Genomic DNA, 24,315 nt, shown 5'->3' on the forward strand with positions numbered 1-24,315 from the left:
CCCAAGATTAGGACAAGAAGTCTCCAGGACACAGATCATCACTGGTAAGCATTTCGTACAATACCTGATTAACGGCTTGGACCCAACTGGGTTAAACGTTCCTGCAGTTCTACACCCTTTGCTTTCCCTTGATTTTAATTGGGAGATGACAATGGCTGATCATTGCAGTGGCGTGATGGTTTAGATGTATGAATGCCTCTGGTTGAGATTTATGAGAAGAGAGCTGATAAAACATCTGCTTAATACTTGGTGTTTGTGGGGCTAAGTAAAACTTGCAAGCAACTCTGCAAATATAGTTGGAAAAAACAGACAAGCTTGGGGTCCCAGTTAAGACTCATGCCCCAAAGCTCGTTCATTTTTTCTTACTGCATCAGTTAGTCTAATAAAACATTTCACCTTGCTTCATAAACCTCGTACGGCTTTTATCACCCAACCATCACAATTACAACAAGATAACAGCTGCTTAGTTTGTAGAACTACAGAGGCACTTTCATATATTACAAATACAACTTGGAGATGTAAGAAAGAGATGGCAAAAGCTCAGAATAATGCTATAGCTGCTTAACATTGTATTCCTGAATGGAAAGACTATTATAATCCCAGCAACATACACCTTTCAGTACTTTTGCAGAGCAAAATGTGGTCTGTAGTGCTGATGATTACTGTGTTTAAATAAACACCCTCTCTCAAGGAATATTTTCCTTTTAACTGATCCTACTGCTGAAACCCTACTGGTTCATGATAGCTTGTTGCCATGGATGGGTAATGATGTCACACATTTTCCCCTGTGTCCATGCCAGAAAATAAATGAGAATGATTTTTTTTTTTTTTTAAATGACTAGAAGTTACTTAGCAATTCCCTGGAAGGCCTAAAGTGAATTACAAGTAAGAAAACAAGATGCCCTGTTGACTCTACCTGCACTGTATCTTTATGCCAGTGAAATGATGCAGTAAAACTCCATAGTAAGTGCTCTGCAGATTTAAAACCAAGGTTGTGTTGTTACTGCAATTTACCTTGTTATCCAACAGATTTCAGTGGGCTGAAGATCAGCAGGAGGCTAGGTGAAGTGTGGCTTAGGGGCTCACACATGAACATGTGTGCCCTTGGAAACTACATAACTGTTTGTCCTTCTGAAGTTTTTGGAAGAGGGTATACTGCTTGTGTCCTTCCCTCCATCAGTGATACTGTGACAGGAAGATGATCCCGAGCAGGGTACAGACATCACTGCATCAGGCAGCAACTGCCACGCTACTGCCTTCTCTCACACCACCTTTCAAATTAGGTTAGATCTGTCCTTTTGAGGTCGGCATCTGGAAGGCAGAGAACGAGAGGAAATCTCTTGTAAATACAGACAACAACAGAAAGGCTGTAAGAACACCAGCACTGTTACTGCTCCCCAGACCTTGGCTTCTGCTCCCTCCTCTCCTCAAGGACAGCGGTGTTTGGAATAAGGAAGCTTTTGTCCTTCTGAGGTGAGACCATCCGAGAGTTTCAAAGCTGCCTAAGTTGTCAGGATATGCCCCTCCCCGTATTTTCTAACAGGTATCCCTTTCTAGGAAGGCAGCCTTATCTTCAAGGGCTGCCCTACCCACGCCTAAGGGCGCAGGGCTCAGCGCCCCCCTCCCCACACACGCTCATCCACAGACCTCCGGGGAGAGGGCAAGGCCAGCCGTCGGGGCTGACAGGCCAGGCGGGAAAGCGAACCGAGCGGGGCCCGGCCGGGCCGGGACAGGAGCAGGGCCCGGTCGCGCCCCGGGGAGCACTGCGGGGCCGGGGCCGGGGCCGGGGCTGAGGTGTGGCGGCGGGACGCGGCGCTCCCCGCTCCGCCCGACGACAGGCGAGGAGCGGAGGCAGACAGCCCTTCCCGCCGCGCGGCCGGGGCGGGGCTCGAGGCGGGCGACCTGCGGCGGGCCCGGCGCGAGCGGCGCGCGGCCCCTGTGGAGACGCCGCGGAGGCGAGCGTGGGGTCTGGCTGAGGCGAGGCGGCGGCGGGCGGCAGCATGAAGGTTAACTTGGGCGTCCTCTCCCTCTTCGTGGCCCTGGTGGGAGTTTCAAGCTTCATCTTCCTCGTGGTGGCCATCGCGACGGACTTCTGGTACATCATCGATGCCTCCAAGCTGGAGACGTCCCGTAACGGCACGGACGCCCTCAGCTCCCACTCGGGTCTGTGGCGGACCTGCCGCGGTGAGTGGCGCGGGGCGGGCAGGGCGGGCGGGCCGCGCGGGGAGCCGCCCGCCCCCGCCGGGGAGCGCTCCTCCTGCCGCGGGGCGCCGCGTCCCACGCGTGTCCGCCAGCGGCGGGGTGGGAGCGGGCTTTGAGTCTTCCCGGCTGCAGGAGGGGCAGCTCCGGCGTGTTGCAGTAACTGCTGCGCGGAGGGGCCGTAGCAGGCGGTTGCGGTAGCTGCTTCTTTTGGCTTCACTTGTTCGGAAAAACAGTGCACTCTCCTTTCGGTGCCCTTTACCCGTCGGCAGTTCTTTGTCGAGTATCATCTCTTGTATTAATTGCCAAAGGAGACATGGGGATAGCGAATTTTCTGCTACTGTAACCGAATTTTACATTAACTTTTAATTCAAACTCATTTAATAAACGTTAACCATTTAGAAGGAAAGACACGTCTTTTCATTTGACTCAGGGAATTAAGGGGTGACAGTTCTGGGTTAAAGCCATTAAAATGATAAATAATAATATAAAGAATCTAAATATAAATAATATTAAACAATATATAGTTTATACACATAAATACTGTAAGTAATATTAATATAAATGATATCAATATAAATATTATGTTTGAAATGTATATCTATAAATAATATAAATATAAATAAAATTAACTTAATCCCATACTAACTAAATGTAAGTGACTAAAGACTCACAAAGTTCATCAAGCAATTGTACTGCATTTGATCTTCCTTGGTATTTCACAGTTCTGGATTTTAATGAAAGATCCATAAACCCTATGTGGATATTATAGGATTTTTCCCATTTAGTTTAGTTTGTATGCCAGGCATATTACTTTTGGTTTTGATTCCACCATTAAAAAGAAGGAGTAAGTAATGTTCATCATAAGCAAGAAAGGATGTTACTTCCAGTGGAGCAGAGAAGGAGCAGGTTAAAGGAATTCTCCCCTTTGCTGTACCCTGAGCCCCACTGAAATGAGCAGATGTTTCTCTCTTGACTTCAGTGGTCAGGCCCCATGGGAGCAGAAGTTGGCCAATGCTGGGTACTGAAAATCCCCTCCTTTCCTTCCCTACCTTTTAAAGTAGATAATATTATATGAATTATATGTACATGCAAAAAATAAGAGGATATATTGCAATAGGATATTATAGCGTAATTTTTTCTCATTGCTTTTTCCCTTCTCTATTAGTGAGGAGCGAATGTTACCCTTTGATAAACCCCTTCTGGCATGAGAATGCAAACATCACTGATTCACACAGACAGCTTTTGTGTGAGTAACTTCTATATTATTTCTATACTTCCATCCACCTTTCCCTCCCTCCTTGGTCACTTATGAGGTCCCATTTCTGATTCAGAGGGGGAGCTCTGAGATAGTGTTTTGACTCTCCTTCTGTGCAATATCTGTCACTGCGTGTGGTCTTTAAGTGGGATTACTGTTGAAATAACCATGTATTTGATGTCAAGTTCAGCTAATTTCTTCCACAGGAGCAAGATGTTTCTGCCTGGAATGGCTCAGGAAGGTACACAATTGTTAAAAATGAAAGGCAAAAATGTTCAAAATCTCCTCAAAAGAGTTTGATCACTGAAAATGCTTAAGCACACATTTAAATTAATCTTTAAGACAGCTACTTATCTACCCTTTCAGTGGGATTTCTTGCACTGAAAAAAACCTTAAGTATGCGGGAATTTAAGAAAATAAATCAATGACTAAAAGCAGTGTTCAAAATCTTTGAAGAACATAGTGTTCAAAAAGATTAAGTTTCTAACTGTGTTGGTTGGTATGTACTTCTTTTTCTTTAGATTCATTTGTCAATGTCAGAATGTTTTCAGAAAGTCCAAACTAAACATTTTCATATACTTTTAGGCTTCTCGTAAGAGTTGATTTAGCTTCTTTGCATCATATTCTGCACAATGCTTCGCTCATACACGCTTGTATAGGGGCTGGCTTTTTTAAAAATTTTTTATTTACTCACCTCTCCTCTCTGACTCTAGCTGTTTTCCCCTTGCAAGCAGAATATATGCATTTGTCCTGTGTCTTAAAATGGTACTCTTTCCCTCAAAACCAGCCATTTCCCTGAGCGGTCCTTCAGAGAGGCGTAAAGTGTCTTTAGTCTCTTGGAACAGCATCTCATAATACAGCTAAAAGTGCAGCAAACATGGCAAAGTCAGTCTATGAGGTACTGAGGCTAATGTAGCTGTGTTGCAATAGTAACTGGAAAGTTGAAGTAGGAATAAGATCGCAGTGGGCTACTGAAACAGCCGTACAAACATATTGACAGGTTCAAGACTTAACAGCACAGACTGTCTCTCTGTGCTTTCAAACTGAAAGGTGCCATTTCTTTAATCTTCCTTGCTTAAGACAGAGGGCCTTAGCTGCTTTATGTTGCTGAAAACTGTGAGGATCAGTGAAAATGGTTGTCTGCTGGATCACTTAAGCCTTGGAGGGTTCAAAGTTAATTGAACCTAACCAGACTGATCACTTTTTAAGTGTGGGCACCTCAACTATTATGTCTGGGATAGTCTAAAATTTCAGGATAAAATTATTAGCATTTCAAAAGTTGTGTTCATATTTGCAAAAGATACATCTGTAATTTTTCTCAGGCAAGGAGATTTTAGATTACAGCTCTTCAATGAAAACAATTCTGCAAAAACAAAAGCAGAGACTCTACAGAGCTCTTCTGGTTGTAAAAATGATGTTGGCTTGGAAACAAAGGACAGCTCTTTGGTAGTCATGAAGTGTAAGAAAATAGTGAATATGAGTAAAAATTGGATTCATAACTATGTTTACAGACTTCAGAGCCTCAGACAAATTTTTTATCTCTCGCTTTCATATCAAGTACTATTTTTAGGTTCCTGGACAAAGACTTCAGGTCTGCAAAGACACTAGCAGATTTTATTATAAGCAGGCATAGTCTGCCTAAAAATGATGAGATAAGAAATCAAAGATACTTTCATTGAAAGAACCTACTAGGTTTGATTAGAATGCCCTACAGAGTGAACTTTTTGATATTTTACATGTTCAGCTTCAAGGCAGTTTCATTGTGGTGAGGCTACAGACCCACAGCAATAGCAGCTGGACATAAGAAGTGCCATGTCAGCACTTCTTACTTCTAGGAAATATAGCTATTTCTAAGTAACATCTGGGTTTGTTAAGTACTGAGATATTACCTTCTACTTCAGCCTTACACTTCTTTCTCAAATATTTTCTGACTGTGGTCACTGAATCATATTTAGGCAGACCAGGGCAAATCTTCATCTTCATTTACAACACATTTTAACTAGAATTTTAGAGGACAATTCTGGGATCGTGGATTCCAGTGTAGTTACAGTAATTTCTTCATGTGTTGCTATATGGGGCAAACAGGCTAATTGCACAGCTTTAATCAGTTATTTCAAAAAATTATTTTTTTCTCTGTGTGTGCCTGTGCAGGTGTCTGTGTGAGGCACATTCACATGGAATTAATCTCATTCTGTCTAGCTGTACACCCGTATTTCTCACTGTTTGATTGGCAGATTGAATTTCAGGAGCTCTGGCAACATTGAATGTGTTTCTTGCTGATTATTCCTAAAAAGATTTAGAAGGGCTGTCTCCTAATGCAGGCACTTAAGTAACACATCAGGAATCCCGTCCCCCATTTGGCACAGTTCTCATACTCTTCCTGGCATGTCTTAACTGGACACAAGTGCCAAAAAGATGGGAGAAAGTTTATACCTGAGTGCAAAGAGCTACGTCAAAGTGGAAACAGAAGTGCTGGTCACTGCCAGAAGACAACCCTTCATTAGAGAATGAAAAGCCTTCACATTCCCTCCCTCCACATTTCCAATCTCTCTCCTATTTATCCCCAGCAGATTCCTTTTAGGCTTAATGCGTACTTCAAATAGAGCTCCTGGCAAATTAAAAAAATTGGGCGTGCAAGTTGAAGTTCTCTGCTACCGGCAATATTACTCAGGCAATCAGCCTAGGTCTTGTTAAGCCTGAGAGTATGTTGTATTTTCACATCACAGGAGTACTCTTGAGCAATTTCTCTAATGGATTAGACACAAGCATGCCTTCTCCTCTACATTAAGCTTCCATTTCTTTTCTTACCACTCCCTCCAGCTGAACATATGGCGTATACCCTCTCTCTCCCTCAAACCCACAATGTATAAAATATTTTCCTACTACAGATTACATTAGGACATGATTATATATTTGTTTAAAACATCAGCCACTGTCTAAAGGAATACAGCAGTAGACTACCTGCCACTAGCTTTTCTGAAATTTCTGCATTTAAAAAAAAAATCTTTTTACTGGAGATGTACATTTTCCTCTGTCCCATACAGGATTAAAATGAAAGTGTCACTTTTCACAATTTAGTTATTAGGGTCTCTTAGTGACCACTAGCATTAAAGATAGTCCTCTGAAAGTCACCTTTAAAACTGAAATCTGTCAGCAAAGACACCCCAGATATCTTGTCTTGCCATGCATTCTCCTGTGCCAGCTATGGGAGACAAGTGGAAAGACCAATGTTTTTTCATGATGAGCTGAATCCATCTCTCACTAAATGGTAAAAGAAGAATGTCACTCTGAGTTCGAAGGAAGCTGCATCAGCAGTTCTGAGCAGCTTTGCCATTTTCCAGTAGAAGAAACATAACATTCAAAATCACACCTAAATGTTCAGGATCACATACAGAGTGAGGGAAGTTGGTGTGTAGAAGGAACAGCAGTATTTAATCTACTGAAAAATTTTCCCCAAGAGTTGCAGCTTTGTAAAATAATTTCTTTCAAAAAAAACCAACCCCCAAAAAGCCCCGAACCAAAAAACAACAAGTTACATTGGGGAAAGGTTACTCTTGGGCATTTTTGTAGCATCAATATTTTTCATTTACCAAAGTCTGTATTGTTAATAATTAGTAACTACCAGTATAGATTTAGCTAAAGACAACACCAGTGTAATCCCTGCAAAATGAACAATTTTGTAAATATTTCTAATCAAATTCAGTTTGTACTCTGGACTTAGTTCAAGTACTTCTTGCAGGACGGATGAGCTGTCAAAAGAAGAAAGTAATGTGTTTGCTGGATACTAATGTATCCTGTCAAAACTCTTCTATGAGCTTGACTTTTTGGAAACTCAAGTAACCTCTTCCTATGTGTCTCAGTTATGGCTGGATAGTGACTCCTGCTTGGAAACATAAAAATTACTTCCATCTGCATTCTTCTGAACTAAATGCTATATGATTTGCCGATCTTAGAAAGCTCTGGTTAAGGTTTTTTCAAAGCATGGTGAAATTTGTTAAAATGTGGAGAATTTTTTTGTGTGACTTCCCCCCCTCCTCTTGTAGTTTAAAACCAAATTGCCACAAAGGTTTTTTTTTTCTTTCGGCACACGAAAGCAACATCTATAACGTGTTATTTGGCCAAAACGTAAGAGGCCATTTTGGTCCAAAGATGCAAACAGTTGCAAAATTACAAAACAGATCATTTCTCTTGAATCTTAGCTTTGCACCCCAAGCTGTTGTGGGGTCCCATCTACACTGCAGAGCTGGGGCTAGTGTTACGAAAAATAACATGAGAGGAACTACTGTTATTTCTTAATGGCTGTCTGGTTTGCCCCTGACACACAAACTAGCTGCATTAGGTAACCTACAAGGTACGATTAAGCCTCTGACAATCCTGATTTTTTGTTAGTGACATGAACATCACGGCCAGTGATTGATTTCCTGTTACAAGTCACTTTTTAGTGCTCTCCTCTATTCCTGAGCCATCCAGAGATGATCAGTTAATGGATGTGGTTTCCACTTCTATATGGCTGGAAGAAAATGTTTTTCTTGTTATAAAACCAAGACTGGAGTGTGCAGCTGCCCATGCACAACTGCTTAAATTATTCTCCCCAGAGTATTTTTATTTTTTCTTTTTTAGACATCAATGTAGCTGGAACCATGAGGCTGCAGACAAGTTAGTGCTTCCTGCAGGGAAGTTAGTGCTTTCTGTAGGGAAACAATCTTTGCAGTAGGGGCAGTTACTGATACCTCACTTGTTATAACGTAACAGCTGCGTTCGTTTCTTCCTCAACAAAATGAGTTTAATAGTACAGTGAAACTAGACTGGATTTCCTTACAGCACGTGGATCCTGTAACAGTCACTAACCAGCTGCTTTCACACTTCTCCCCACTCTTTATGGGCCTGCTTCATTTTTACTGAGTTACATGTTTATAATGTCATAATCCCAGAATGTCTTATTCTTTTGCTGCCATTACTTTTTCCCTGGGGGATTTACAGTTCTTCACAATTTTCCTTTTGGTTTTAAGTTATCAGAAGGAAGCAGCTAGGGCTGGAATACCTGGCAAGAGCCAGTTCAGAGGCCAAGTGAAATAAGACCCAAATGATGTACATAGAAATTCTAACTTAATTGATACGGTAGGTGTATACCTAGACGGATCTGCTTTGTTTCTGAGCAACAGTGCAGTGGTCCTTCAAAGAGGTTCCAGTGAACATTTGCTTTGGTACTTACAGTAGATATTACAATAAATATATACAGAAATCTGAGATAACTTTAGCATTACTGCAGCTGAGACCTAATGAATGACAACTTCTGATGAATGTTCTCATTTTCAAATTCATTGGTATTGTAGCAATAGAATGTGAACCACAGTGCATCACTTACGGTTATCATTCTACTCATTCCTAGTATTGAAGGTTTTCATCAGTGCCCACCTGTACCAAGTCTAGCATCATTTTATTTCTACTATCTGCAATTTGTCTTCCAGTTTAGCTCAGAAACTTGTTGCATGAGCACAAAGCCAAAACGTGTAACACAAAGTCCGGAGCTCAGCTAATTATCTGGGGTACCCTAACCCTGTGAGCTCTCCTCAACCATCATCTTTTCTCTACTGACCAGGAGGGAATCCAGGCCTTCGTGTCCCGGGGGTTCAAGCCCAGAATTCTCACATTTAGCCACAGGCAGCAGTTCTTTTCTATTGCTCGTTGTTTCTCTAAGTTGTTTCCTTCCTTCCTTCCTTGCAAGCAGGTCAGGCTTTCTCAGTGCACTGTTTCTTCCTGGCTTTGCCAAGTCTTTCCAGAGCAGCCCCACTGGTTTTAGCTACTGCTAGCATTCTCTTTCAGCTAGAGGCTTTTGTCTTTCTAACTGGCTATTTAGGTACTGCTGGGGAAGATAAACAGATCCTTAATTAAGCTCTTCTGAGCTGCTACCATTTGGAGTATTTCTGATGAGGCGACTATTACAGATTTCTAGAGACTATTTGCTATTATAAGCTGTGCAAACAAATCCAAAGTTAGTTTGAAACAATTAAGCTCCAGCATGTTAACAGGAGATGATTAACAAAACTGCTAGACCTGCAGCTGGTTACTTTTGACACTATTCAGTTTTTCTAGTTCATTCCACAGATTTGTTACAAACAACTCATCAACAACTGTGTTGGGTGGTAATTTAGAAATGTCTGCCAAATTCACAGATCTGGACACACACTGCAGATGTCATTCTTGCAGACATTTGGTCAGACCTCTAGTAAAACAGCTTTGGCTGGCTGATGTAAAACTTCATGAACTCAGATCAAGCAATTAAAGTACTTTTTGCTACAAAAAACTGGAGTGTTTTTTAAATGTTCATCAGTTTGTTTCAGTATTTTCAAGATTAAACTATTGGATCTTTCGTGTTGGACTGACAGGGAACTCAGGCATTAAGAAACATGTGGGAAACTGAATTCTGTTCTACAGGAAAGTGCACATACCTCTTCTTGTGCAAAATGCTTAGGTGGTGTTTTTTTTCAGTACTAGATTAATTTCATCAAAATGAAGACAGTTATGCATGTAATACATCAAGCGTAAATATGCATTTCAACACAACCTAAAAAACACTAAAATGACTGCAAAATTAATGTTTTAACTTCTTTCACAGATGATTATTGAAGACAGAAACACAGTAAAGATATTTTAAGTCATGTCCTTCTATAAACTAATTCTGTCCCTCTAATCAAGGAATATAATGGCATAATATCATATGCCAGACAGCATGAATTCAGATTCCTGAGTGGTTTCCATGGCAGCATTTTAGAATAAGTTTCCCAGGCAGTTGCAGATTTCATAGAAGAAGGACAAATGGGTATTAGGTATTGAACTAGAACACTGGAGGTAATAAAAGTGCTGTTTAACCAAATACAATCCATTAAATATTTGATTTTAAAAAAGCTGCAGGTGATTCATGAGAAATGTCATCCCAGCTGTGTGTAGGAAAAGTAAGGCTCTGTCACAGTGGGATTTGTGGGTTTCAGCTGAGATATCCCTAAAACCTATATTTTCACTGAAGAGAGCATAAAAATCAGAGTTATTCTGATGTTGCATGCAACTGTCACAGATCATTTATGTCTATGACACTCCCCAGGAGAATACTCTGGTATGGATTTGTCTTCCCTTTGCTTCAAAAGGTTACATTCAGAGCCTTATCTTCTTCACCCACACTTGTCCTGGCTAAGGTTACAGTCCTAGCTGCAGTAGCTTAAATCACACCATGAAAAGGAAAGTCAAAGAAATAGCAACTGTTAGTGCTACTGTCCTGAGGTATAGTTTGTTAGCAGCAACTTTGACTAGTGTGGGACACCTGGAAAATCACAACGCACAGGCCCAGTGATGAGCTTGTTTATGTTTCTTCCCTCCCAGCAAAGCCAGGTCTGAGGACAGAGCTGCACCATTCTTATATTCTTACTTTTAAAATGTTAATTGCATCAGATTTTATCCTCCCAAGGCCTTTTCACCTCTTACATGCAAGACCAAATCTAAAAGGACATTTGGATGTCAAAATGGTGGGGAATCAAAATCAGGCCCAATGCGCTCAGGAAGCACAAACAGGGCAGAAGACTAGCCTGTTCCTGCTGCCTCTCTAGAATATGAGAACTAAATTGTGTGCCAAATCTATTCTGTCACATCATGTCGCATCACATCCTTGACAACCACTTCTAACCATATAAAACTCCTGAACTAAGTTCCACAGCTACTTCTCCTCTTGGTATTCAACTAAGATTTGCAAACAGTTTTGACATACTGGTTTATACACAGTAAGCTGAACATTGATTTAACCGTTAGCGTCTGAGAATTGCCATAGGTTTGGGTTTCTTAGCCAGCAACAGCAGCCATGGTCAGTTTTGCGGAAGGAAAGCCCAGGGAGTATCCTCAGATTTAGAAGAAAGGAGAGAAAGTGCTCCCTTCAATGCAGAATGCTGAATTTGTACTTTCTAAGCATCAACTGATCTTGATGTGGGCATATGTGGGACTAAATATGAGAATAGAATACCAGTGTAAATAAACGGAAATGGAAGAACAATAGGGTCACCTCCCAAAACTTTGTCATTTGCCACATTTTTCCTTGTCAGCATGTTCTGTACTACAAAAACCAAATAATTATGTCATGAAACCACATTCCCCTCATGCAAAGAAATTAACAGTGTCTGCCTTGATCCCATGGAAGGCTCTTCCTAACCTTTCAAGGTTCTAGAACTGAACAGAGATATGTACACAATTGCATCTTATCTTTATAATGATACTGAAGAGGATAAGCTGGTGTGGTGGGTTGACCCTGGCTGGACACCAGGTGCCCACCAAAGCCGCTCTATCACTCCCCTCCTCAACTGGACAGGGGAGACAAAATATAACAAAAGACTCATGGGCCGAGATAAGGACAGGGAGAGATCATTCAGCAATTACCATCACGGGCAAAACAGACTCGACTTGGGGATATTCGTTTAAGTTATTACCAGTCAAATCAGAGCAGGATAATGAGAAATAAAAACCAAATCTTAAAATACCTTCCCTCCACCTCTCCCTTCTTCCCAGGCTTAACTTTACTCCCAATTTTCTCTACCTCCTCCCCTCCCAGCGACGCAGGGGGACGGGGAATGGGGGTTGCAGTCAGTTCATCACACATTGTCTCTGCTGCTCCTTCCTCCTCAGGGGGAGGGCTCCTCACACTCTTCCCCTGCTCCAGCCTGGGGTCCCTCCCACGGGAGACAGTCCTCCATGAACTTCTCCAACATGAGTCCTTCCCACAGGCTGCTTCACAAACTGCTCCAGCGTGGGTCCCTTCCACGGGGTGCAGTCCTTCAGGAACAGACTGCTCCAGCGTGGGTCCCCCATGGGGCCACAAGTCCTGCCAGCAAACCTGCTTCAGTGTGGGCTCCTCTCTCCACGGGTCCACAGGTCCTGCCAGGAGCCTGCTACAGCATGGGCTTCCCACAGGGTCACAGCCTCCTTTGGGCATCCACCTGCTCCAGCATGGGGTCCTCCACGGGCTGCAGGTGGAGATCTGCTCCACCGTGGTTCTCCATGGGCTGCAGGGGGACAGCCTGCCTCACCATGTTCTTCACCACGGGCTGCAGGGGAAATCTCTGCTCCAGCGCCTGGAGCACCTCCTCCCCCTCCTTCTTCATCGCCCTTGGTGTCTGCGGAGTTGTTTCTCTCACATATTCTCACTCTCTCCTGCTGCAGTTGCTGGTCCCGTGCCCCTCCCCGCCCCTTCTTAAATATGTTATCCCAGAGGCACTACCACCATTGCTGATGGGCTCGGCCTTGGCCAGCAGTGGGTCTGTCTTGGAGCTGGCTGGCATTGGCTCTATTGGACACGGGGGAAGCTTCTAGCAGCTTCTCACAGAAGCCACCCCTGTAGTCCCCCCACTACCAAAACCTTGCCACACAAAGCCAATACAGCTGGACCCTTAGCCGCTGGCAGGCGAAGTACCTCCAATTCAGTGGGCAGTTACAGTGACTTAAAAAAATTGATCATCTGATCACAGAGAAACTGTGACCTCTTAACTAACTCCTTTTCCTTGGGAACCAGCTAATGGTGTATTGTTGTTTCTCTGTGAAATTAGATGAGACACTGAAGCCTAGAGCCTTTCAGAAAATGGGTCTTAAGTTTTCCATTCTCAGTAACTCTGCACTTCACTCTGGTATGAAATAAACTGATACTGGAAGCTGGAATTACATTTTTTTGGTTATTATTCTAGAAAAGGTTGGGTTGAACGTTGTGGATAGATTGCATGAGAGGGAACAATGACACAAAGATGGTTTATGATGGAAAAAACAGTGTGATATGAAAAAATACATAGCAACCCTCTGTTTACACAGCTATTAAAATGTTATAGGAATCAAGAAAGACTAATGTAAAACATTTAGCATGGGAGGAAGCAACCAGGATACGTTAATGTACTTAGTGAAGCTGCTGTGGAAAACAATGACAGACACAGAATCAGAGCTGGATGGGAAAATTTACCTCTAGTTGATGGTCAGCTGCGACAAAGGAAAAGGTCAACAATTTGCTAGATCAGTTCAGCAGAGCACATGTGAAAGAAAAGAAAGCATTTAACCAAAGCATCTGCTGGATCTCACCACCCAAACAGAACAATGCCACTCACTGTGATCTGTATCATTCAGATAACCAGGGCTACTTTTTATTAAGGTTGTCAGTGACTACCTGATATGCAATGCACCACCTGTTATCCAGCTAGGCTTAATATCTGAGAACAGTTTAATTGGTTAAATATATCCATGTAGACATATCCTTTATATTTGTGGTCTCTGTTTGAAACACAGGCTGTGATCCTGTGAAGGGCTTGCTCTGTATGTTACCTTTTCCTCCATACCATATATTTGTCCTGCCAACTTAAACTGAAAACCCAAGAGATTGTCCAACTCGTTTGTGCAGCACAGAATAAGGCTTTGATCCTGATGAGGGGCTCTGCATTCAATAATTATTAGTACATCCAATGACACCATAATAAAATGTTAAAATATTAACATTCTTCGTTTTTCTTCAGACATGCACGGAACATTCGTCATCCTGATGCCCCTCAGCCTGATATTGATGATTTTTGGAGGAATGACTGGATTCATCAGTATTCTTGCCAGGGCCTACCTACTGCTTCTAATGACAGGACTGCTTTTTCTTTTTGGAGGTACTATATCAAACTCCTGGCTTAACCGTTTTAAATAATAAGAGATTATATCTGGGAAACATCACTTTGTCTTCCAGGGGAAAAAAGCTAAGCAAGAGTTTGCTTTCAGAATAATGCTGATGTTCATTCACTTGGTGTTTGCTCAGGTCCTGCCAGGATTCTGGAACAGAAAGCTGCCACTTAGAGTCAGGAAAGGCAAATAATCACACACAACCGTACGTCCTTGTGGAGTGAGTCACACTTTGAACACAATTCAATGTGTTTGCTGTGCCCATTAACACAAAAGATTTAATACCTTCTCAGCACAGTGCCCAAATTCTTTACAGGTAGGGTAATGGAGTAATGGAGAAGTGACTTCGGAATTAGTAAAACATAGGGTTCGATAACCTTGCACAGATCTTACAACTATTAAGAAGACCGACATTTTTTCAAAGGCATTTGCATTGAGCTCCTGAAAAGGGTCTTGCTAGGCATTTCTGGGTTAGCTTCACTGCAAGTTTTGAACTAGAGTGGTGTCCCCAAACTGTGGGTCACAAAAGGAAACCCCAAAGAGTTATTTTAGTTGGAGTGTAACATTTCAATTTGAAGCTTGTAAAATTCTTTTACATTTTGTTTTCTATTATTTTTGCTGTAACCAAACCCTCTGTTTTAGAAAGTCATTTATGAATTAAAACTAAAAACATTCTGTCAAAGTAGGAAAACTGGGATTAATTCCATCTCCATTTTCTTCTCCAAATAGATTTTCAGTACCGTTTCACAATGTAACTTGAAACAGAAATTTTCCCCAACAGAGAAGGGGATCCTCAGTATTGGCCCTCATCACCTGATCATACAGTCCTGTTTCTAGGTAGAGAATGCTAAAAGATTGCGGGAAGCAAATGCTGCTGTCTCAAAGTCTTGACTGACCTTTTTAGTCTGAAATGCTCTTACAAAGACATTTTTCTTCTGAAAAAAAAAAAAGTAAGTTCTATTTCCTTAGAACATCAGAAAGTTGTATTCACTAAAAAGGCTTAGGCTATTTGAAAACTACTCCAAATCATAAGTGAAAGATGAAAAGCTGTGAAGTGCAAAGCAAGATTATCCTGCTGAGGAGTGGAGTACTGTGCCTTTCTAAGACACATGGGGTTGCAAAGAGGGGAAGGAAACACAAAGACAGTATTAGGAGAGGCGTGCTTCAATATATTCTGAAGATGCAACTAGTGCTGTTTCCCAGGACAGCATGAACAGACTGCAGGGTGGCCTTTGGTGTGAGACCAGACCCTCCTCCTGCTCAGGCTGTACTTCTCAGCTGTTTCAGCTGCACTGAGGCTTGATGCGTGTAACAGGCATGCACAGTTTTATAGGATATTCCAGTTCATGAAGTTCGGTATTGATTAGATAGTTCTGTCTCAGCAGAAAGCAATATTTTATGATGCAATTCCAGAAACCTGAGGTTTTTGGAAAATACCAGAACTGATATATTCCACATCCCAGGACATCCTCTGTGCTTCCCCATTTTTTTGAAATGTGGCCACGTTTAAGGGGGATCACAGAACTCAGTGTACCTTGTTGAAAACGTCAACAAAACAGTCATTTCCATTTCTGCTGACAAAAGGTATAAAGTGATTTTTTCCCCCCTTGCAGAGGACTAGAATAAGGTACAGGCATCATAGCATGGTTAAAATCAGGAATATGAGTATGAATTTTGACTGTTGGATAACCCAATACTCTTCTGTCTTTGTTTGCCTCTACTGAAACTTTGTCTTTCTGGCAAAAATGCACACTCATCTAGACTTACACTGCGATTTAACAGAAAGCCAGACCAAAATTTTTCTCGCTTAGAATCAGATAAGACACTATCTTGTCCTACAGGTGTTCCAGTATCTACTTTCCCTGGGCTACAGTCCTTTAATCCAGGGCCTTTCTATCACATCTTTCCTGCCACTGATCCAGTAAAGTTATGACTTCAATTAGTATATGTCCTTTGAGTGACATAGATGCCAGGCCCAGGATGTAGCATGTACTTGTGCTAGACGTGCCATTCCCTACGTTTGCTAGCTTCTGTACAATCCTTTCATTCTGAAAACATCTAGCTTCTTGTTTGAGTGCCTTAATTTATTTTCAGTCTGCTCCAAGGATGTCTTTGGCTCAATTATTTGGAAGTGATGAATAGTCATGACTCCACAACACTTGTTGGGAGGTGACAGTAAGGACCAACACATTTACACTGAACACTCAAAACTTACGATACTCAAAATCAGATAACAGCTGAAATTCAGGTCACTGACCTGAAATGCAAGAATCTCTATCTCCATGGGCTTTCTTGCATAGAGGTAGGCAACTGTACGTGGTCTCACAGCAATGAGAAATCAGGATGCATTATAACACAGTATTGAAAACAGAGATGTACATGCATTAGATATCTGTAAAAGACATGACTAGATTTTTATTGTGGGAGGCTTGCTGTTACACATTTTGATTCAGTATTTAACAGTGAGAACACATTAAACTCAATGGACAGAAATAACCCTCCCTTTACTTCCCTCTCACCCTTCCCCAAAAAACAGCCTCAACTAGATTTCAAAGGTAAACAGAGGCTAACTGGTAATCTGGCCTGGGTAGTTAGGAAGGAGTGGCAAAGAAGGCTTAAGAGATATCCAATTAATTATTTTTAATTTCTGCAGTGGATGCTAACTAGCTGAATGTGTTTTTGTTTCTCAGCTCTTGTTACACTTACTGGGATCAGTGTCTATATTGCATATTCAGCTGCTGCCTTCGAAGAAGCTGTCTGCCTCCTGAGGAGTAAGGATCTCCTGGTAGAAATCGACATCCGGTTTGGCTGGTCGCTGGCACTAGTCTGGATTTCCTTTGTCGCAGAAGTGCTCACCGGGGCTGTGTTTCTCCTGGCAGCAAGACTTGTGGGTCTGAAACGGCGACGTGAACAGGCATTATGAACAACAGGTACATTGCAACAACAGAACCCTGCAGAACCTAGAAATGTGGATTGCTTGGAATATCTGGTCACTAGAGGTAATAAAAGTGGCAAGGCTGTGACTGAGTATCTTGTCAGCTGCCGTAAACCCTTTGCCTCACAGTTAGCTATAAAACACAAAGATTCTGATAAGTCAGTAACACATTTCAAGTGTTGTCAATAAGGAAACCCTTGTGACTTTAGAAGAAAGTACATTGCAGTGTGTTTCCAAAATAATTTCAGCTGGTAGCTCATAAGACATCTCCATTCATTGCTTAGAACAAGGCAGATTTCTTGCTTTCTTTTCTCCTTTCTACTGTCCCAGCAAAGTGCCTCAGAGTACCTTGCAGGCCAGTATGCACAGTCCACTTAGCTTTTGGTTTCTCCTCTGAGACTCCTAATAGGTATGCCTAGGATTCCAGTCAGAGCTGCTCTGAGAGGGCTACTTTGTGGTAGGTAGTGTGATCTTCCTGCTGCCTTTGGAGGACCATAGGGATATATGATGTCTATACATCTGAACCGAGGGAGAGAGTGTGAGGCGTAAATTTCTTCAGTTAATACTGCATACTTAACATGGTTTTGTTGCACAAAGTAAAATTGAAAATAAAGATCCAGAATAGGAAGAACTTCAGAATATTTGGAGAACTCCAGTGATAATCCTCAGCACCAGGGCATGGCTAGGACAACTAGTGAGGTGAATATTAATCTTTACCCTGGTGTACACCTTCCGTATTTATAGGATCTTTCTTTTCCCTCATGTCTCCCCAAAGAGGCTGTCCTCTCTCCCGTACCACAATCACACTATTTCTTTGTGACAACACACAAAAATGGGATGATTTGAGAAACCAGGGAACCCCAGAAGCCTCATCCATGTCAGCTATGTTTAATGTCTAAGGAGAGACACAGCATCATTGTCGTGGTTTAACCCCAGCCAGCAACTAAGCACCACGCAGCCGCTTCCCCCTTCCCCCTCCCAGTGGGGTGAGGAGGAGGAAAGAGGGAAAAAAAAAGTAAAACTCGTGGGTTGAGATAAGAACAGTTTAATAACTAAAGTAAAATATAATACTAACAATAGTAATAATGAAATACAATAATAATAATAGTAATGAAAAGGAATATAACAAAAAGGAGGGGGAGGAAGGGAAAAAAAACAACCAAACAACAACAAAAGAAAAAAAAACACCAGTGATGCACAATGCAATTGCTCACCACCTGCTGACCGATGCCCAGTTAGCTCCCGAGCCACGATCCACCCTCCCAGTTAACTCTCCCCAGTTTATATACTGGGCATGATGTCATATGGTATGGAATAGCTCTTTGGCCAGTTTGGGTCAGCTGTCTTGATGGTGTCCCCTCCCAGCTTCTTGTGCCCCTCCAGCCTTCTTGCTGGCTGGGCAGGAGAAGCTGAGAAATCCTTGACTTAGTATAAACACTGCTTAGCAACAACTAAAAACATCAGTGTGTTATCAACATTCTTTTCCTACTAAACCCAAAACACAGCACTGTACCAGCTACTAGGAAGAAAATTAACTCTGTCCTAGCCGAAACCAGGACAATCATGTTCTCTTTCCTAAAATCATTACTTATAGGGTGAAAACAAAGAAATTAGTAATTTTCTAAAAATGAGCATTGGTGCTGTCAAATGAAAGGATGTAAGGCCTAGATACTGTGAATGACTTGATATTAGTTATCCAGCAGACAGTAGTGACTGATAGTGAAGTTCTCAAGTGCAGTGCAATGGTGAGTGTACTGCAAGAGAAAGATACAGCTGCTTTTCCAGATGTTTTAACTAACTACTGTAGCCAGCCCCAATCTATCAGATGCTCAGGCTACATACTCATCTCTTTCAGCTTATTACTAGCTGCTTTTTCAATTCTGTAATGCAGAAGATGTGTCTGATGCATTTCCCAGTTTTTACTTAGCAATTTTGATGATGTTTCCTTTTCATGAAATTTGTGCACATGCTTTGTGCTGGACTACGTTTAACTTGTGCTGAAAACTGCCGAGTAAAACTGAACACACAGGATACCTGAATTTCACCTTAAGTGCCAAGCAATCTAGTTTTTCTTTATTAGCTTTTCCTCTGGGTAATAGCGTTTAGGAGAAAATTTACTTCAGTGCCCACTGAAGTTAATGAAGAAATTTTCCCCTGACTGCTGTGGCTTTGAATAAAGACTTGAATGTGTTAACAGCTCCACTACATTTCTGTTAGATCGTGTATTTCTGGAGGACTTCAGCATATTACAGTTCAAGACTGTGACTCAGGAGCTGTGTCAGCAAGGCACACTGTGTCATTGGGCAAGTCCCGTGTACTTTCTCCAGTAGTGCAAAGGGCAGCATTTATCTACCTCTGTTAAATATCAGAACAATTTTATCATTATGTCTTGTGTTAAAGATTGCACATTTACGCTTACTGAGCTCAACTCTAATCTTAGTCCCACAGTACCGATTACTTTACAAAAAATAGTGGCCAGGAGCTTCCGAGAGCTTACAGTCTTTGGAGATATAAGGAAACATTATTACTACAATGCTATGAATGGAGAACCAAGACAGAAAAACTGTCCAAGGTCACATGAAACCAGAGTTTCTGAATCCCAGTCTAAGACCTTAGTTGGCAGACCTTGCTTGTTATCAGAATGAAATAAGGCTAGAAATCCTGAATAGAGTGAGCAGTAGAAATTCTGTGAATAGCCAGTACAATTTTGTAATTCTCACTTGCTCTCATATTGGTTTTCACATAATTTCCATGTTGCCTTATGTTGGGACCGTGTAACTGAGTCATTTTACAAGTTAAAGCATACCAAATCAGCTCTATAAGAAGAGTAAGAAAAAAAATCCTTTGTAGCCAAAATTCCATGTGCTTAAGTGAATTATGTAAAATGTAATATTTCTATGTTTTGGTGCTGGTGAAGCTATTTATAATACAATTTGTATGACGTTACTCAGACATTACTCTAAGCTGTAACAGTAAAATATCATCTGAGTTATTTTTTGAGTATTTATTACAGATGTTATTTTACAGTGGTTTTGAATGTTGTAAAATTAAATAAAATGACATCTCAGAGCTGGGAATTATTTACCAAGACATGGAAGAACTAAGATATATATTTTTCTTTAACTTTTTCTGCAGATCTATTCTACAGTTTATATGATGCTTTTGAAGGGCCTGTGTCACATGTGGTAGGTATTTATAAGATACTTATGCAGCTGCAATATAAAATACTCAAGTGATCAAATCTAATTAGAAAGCCAATGAATCTCTTATTGAATTAGAGCAATTCTCATTTCCATGGCTTTCCTAAATTTCTCATTCTGGCTTCCTACAATATCTATCTGGCACAATAGTAATAAAGAGTATCTTCTGCTCCTGAATATTTGTATAACCCCTGAATATCTCTGAAATTCCTTCTGAATACAAAGTAAAAAAGATGGTTTGGAATAGTCAAATAAGCCTTGAACATTTTGAAGAATTATGCTAGAAAGACAAAACATCCTGGGGAGGACTTTATGTAATTTGATACAAGTGACCTTACCAGCTTCTTCCTCTTACTGAAACTAATGTTTATGTAATACCCAGTTCTTTGCTGTATTTTCCCCAAAATGTGTTACCGAGATGAGGACACTGACTGTTCCCGTTACTTTCTGGTGAATTGCAAACTCACAGGTAATTGGCCGCATTTGAAGTGAAGAAAAACAGATGTACTGAGCAGAGCAGTACTGTTTGAGCAGGTAGAGTGCACAGAGCTACTGGCGAATATCAGTCACTAATTTAAAGGCTTCCTCAAGGGATGGCAAAGAAGGATAGGGGAGGTCAAAGGGATCCTTGAGGGTGAAAAAACTGTAGATATACCAGACATTTAGAGGAGATGCTGGTGAATATAATGTAGTCATGAAACCACAAGGATTCAGTCTGGGTCTGTGCTGTTCCTGAGCTGGCTCCCGCAGAGTAGCTTGGATGTCTCTGTATACCTGCCTCTCATGACCAAGGAGACATTATTGGTTCAGGCATAGCTTCAGTTAAAGTAGCTCCATGCATTTGTTGATCACTGATCCAAAGCCAATAGACCTGTGTGGTGGGTTGACCCCCGCCGGACGCCAGGTGCCCACCAAAGCCGCTCTATCACTCCCCTCCTCAGCTGGACAGGGGAGAGAAAATATAACAAAAGGCTCATGGGCCGAGATAAGGACAGGGAGAGATCATTCAGCAATTACTGTCATGGGCAAAACAGACTCGACTTGGGGATATTCGTTTAATTTATTACCAGTCAAATCAGAGCAGGATAATGAGAAATAAAACCAAATCTTAAAATACCTTCCCCTCACCCCTCCCTTCTTCCCGGGCTCAGCTTTGCTCCTGATTCCTCTACCTCCTCCCCTCCCAGCAGGGGGACGGGGAATGGGGGTTGCAGTCAGTTCATCACACATTGTCTCTGCTGCTCCTTCCTCCTCAGGGGGAGGGCTCCTCACACTCTTCCCCTGCTCCAGCCTGGGGTCCCTCCCACGGGAGACAGTCCTCCATGAACTTCTCCAACATGAGTCCTTCCCACAGGCTGCAGTTATTCACAAACTGCTCCAGCGTGGGTCCCATCCACGGGGTGCAGTCCTTCAGGAACAGACTGCTCCAGCCTGGGTCCCCCATGGGGCCACAAGTCCTGCCAGCAAACCTGCTCCAGCGTGGGCTCCTCTCTCCACGGGTCCACAGGTCCTGCCAGGAGCCTGCTCCAGTGCAGGCTTCCCACAGGGTCACAGCCTCCTTCGGGCATCCACCTGCTCCAGTGGATATCTGCTCCACCGTGGACTTCCATGGGCTCAGGGGGACAGCCTGCCTCACCATGGTCTTCACCACGGGCTGCAGGGGAAATCTCTGCTCCAGCGCCTGGAGCACCTCCTCCCCCTCCTTCTTCATCGCCCTTGGTGTCTGCGGAGTTGTTTCTCTCACATATTCTCACTCCTCTCTCCAGCTGCAGTTGCTGGTCCCATGTCCCCCCCCTTCTTAAATATGTTATCCCAGAGGCGCTACCACTGTTGCTGATGGGCTTCGCCTTGGCCAGTGGTGAGTCCGTCTTGGAGCCGGCTGGCATTGGCTCTATCGGACATGGGGGAAGCTTCTAGCAGCTTCTCACAGAAACTACCCCTATAGCCCCCCACTATGAAAACCTTGCCACACAAACCCAATAGTTCCCCCCCACTACCAAAACCTTGCCACGCAAACCCAATACAACCTGACTGACTCTGTGCAGACACACGTGATTCATAATTTCCTCCTTCCAAATTTAAAAGGATGGCAGGTTGGAGACCAAACAGGACATGCTCTCTCCATGCCTGGTTGGTCAACAGCGGGGGAGAGCCAGAATCTGCCCAGAACCTCTCCACTAAGGTGACCACAGCAAGACATGGAGTGCCTGCCCACTGAAGCTGTTAAGGAAAATTGGAACTGGCCCATGAGACAGATCCAAAAGACTTAGATTTTCCCAAGCTGGCTTGACACCTTGGGATCTCAAGTAATATTGGCCTCCAATTTTATCACTTGTTTTGCATTATTTTGCAAATGAAATCCAATGGTCTCAACTATTTAAAACTGAAAAACAAAATCTAAAGAAGTCTGAGCTTACTTCATAAATACAGATATCCTTTTCTCTGCTTCATTTTGTAAATTCTTTGCAGCAAAACAGTTCATAGCTAGCCAAGATCTATCAGTAAAAAACACATGTCCTTTGGCCTCCTGACTGTCATTTTCATATTAACAGACTAAATTGCCCCAGCTCAGGACCAAAAAGGATAGAACAAATGCTCTGGCTTTGTACTAGAGAATCAAACTGTCCCCAGAATTGGTATAACCATGCTCAAGAGAGACTCCCCTGTGCCTCAGCACTCCCAGTTTGTTTGCTAAGTGGGCACAGTTGTTAGCCCAGCAATTGCAAGCTCAGGAATTTTGTTAGATGTTCTTGGAGGCCAGACAAAACTACCTTGAAGGCCAGGTTCAACCCCCAGAGTTTTAGCCATCCCTGGTTTAGGTTACAGGTCTTTAACTACTGCATTGCATTCTAGTTAGGTTACAAAAAATTAGATCTTTTTACTTTTATTAAAACATTATAGTGCTGTTTTACCATAATAGCTTTCTCCTATGTTTTACACATCAGCTTTAACCCTAACTAGGCCCTCAAACTTTTACCCCCCTTTTTGCCAGTCCTTTCAGCAGCCATATCACTGTCATATTCAATCTTTGGATGCATATTAGCAGTGGCAGTACATACTGCTGGGTCACATCCCACTTTGGCATTTGTATTGCTAGTAATCATAGTTTGAATGCTCTGACGTGAGAGACCTTTTCCGTTTTATAACAGTTTGCACAGAAACAGCAGTCTCTACTGACATCTCATGGCTACACTAAGCAGTTGACTGTATTTGCAAAGAAACCATTCATTTCCATACATACTAATTTTTGTATGGTTTGAAGAGCAGAGGAGACTGTCATGCTCACTAGACCCTAGCTCCTGTATTTCATAGCCCAGAGAATCTCATCTAGAAACTGCTGAATCCCAGCCAGTAACATCTCCCAGCCGCTGGCCATCTTAAGTTAAAACGTCAGGTGATGGGAAATGTAGTTAACCATCCCTGTTTTATAAAAAAATTAATCATAAAACATTCTTAAAGGTTTTTACTGCTTCTGTTCTTAGGAGATAGATGCTATAGCCATTCCATTGATGGTTATCTTTTGATTAGATCAACCAGTATTGGTTTTTGTTTACATTTGTGGCATAAATGTTGAAACTATTAAGCTGAAACTAATAAAACTGAATATCTGAGGATGCAAATAATAAGAAAAAAATAAATAGCTTTATATCATGGCTTATTTCCTGAATATGACAGACTGTCTAAGAATTGAACAATTGAATGGGACAGACTTCAGGATCGGTCCCGAAAATGTAAGAGGGATTCTGCAGGAAACAGCATGCTACATTTTTCTGTGGTTCTTAATTTCTTTACCCTCTCTCACTAAAAACATTTTTTCCAACAAAGTCAGGAAGCTCTGCTCTCAGTATGAGCTGAGCAACTTCAGTGAGATTCACTAAGACATTGTTGAATTTTGAAACTATGCAACAACTGTTGAAGTAGAAGAGACCAACCCTAACCTCTCACATTTATTAGGTTCAGTCTTCCTTTCCTGATAACTGCGGCAGCATTGTCCACTCCAGATCTACAAATATACCTCTGCATAGACTACTCAGACACATCTGTAATTCATC

The 24,315-nt window shown here is 42.1% G+C and overlaps 1 protein-coding gene across 1 annotated transcript; it reads left to right on the plus strand.

Annotated features, from left to right (window-relative positions):
* The first annotated feature begins 2,000 nt into the window (after window positions 1-2,000).
* On the plus strand, window positions 2,001-20,248 carry TMEM114 (transmembrane protein 114). The gene is made up of 5 exons (XM_050906204.1): window positions 2,001-2,184; window positions 3,368-3,448; window positions 13,981-14,118; window positions 16,819-17,058; window positions 20,199-20,248. Exons 1-4 carry the CDS (start codon window positions 2,001-2,003, stop codon window positions 17,049-17,051), a joined length of 636 nt encoding a protein of 211 aa, XP_050762161.1. The 3' UTR covers window positions 17,052-17,058; window positions 20,199-20,248.
* Window positions 20,249-24,315: the final 4,067 nt, after the last annotated feature.

This window comes from Gymnogyps californianus, chromosome 15 (assembly GCF_018139145.2).
Source record: "Gymnogyps californianus isolate 813 chromosome 15, ASM1813914v2, whole genome shotgun sequence".
Taxonomy (NCBI): domain Eukaryota; kingdom Metazoa; phylum Chordata; class Aves; order Accipitriformes; family Cathartidae; genus Gymnogyps; species Gymnogyps californianus.

Coding starts and splice junctions, on each gene's coding strand:
- TMEM114 (XM_050906204.1), top strand. CDS start 2,001: ATGAAGGTTAACTTGGGCGTCCTCTCCCTCTTCGTGGCCCTGGTGGGA. Junction 2,185..3,367: donor TCTGTGGCGGACCTGCCGCG/GTGAGTGGCGCG, acceptor CTTCTCTATTAG/TGAGGAGCGAATGTTACCCT. Junction 3,449..13,980: donor TTCACACAGACAGCTTTTGT/GTGAGTAACTTC, acceptor GTTTTTCTTCAG/ACATGCACGGAACATTCGTC.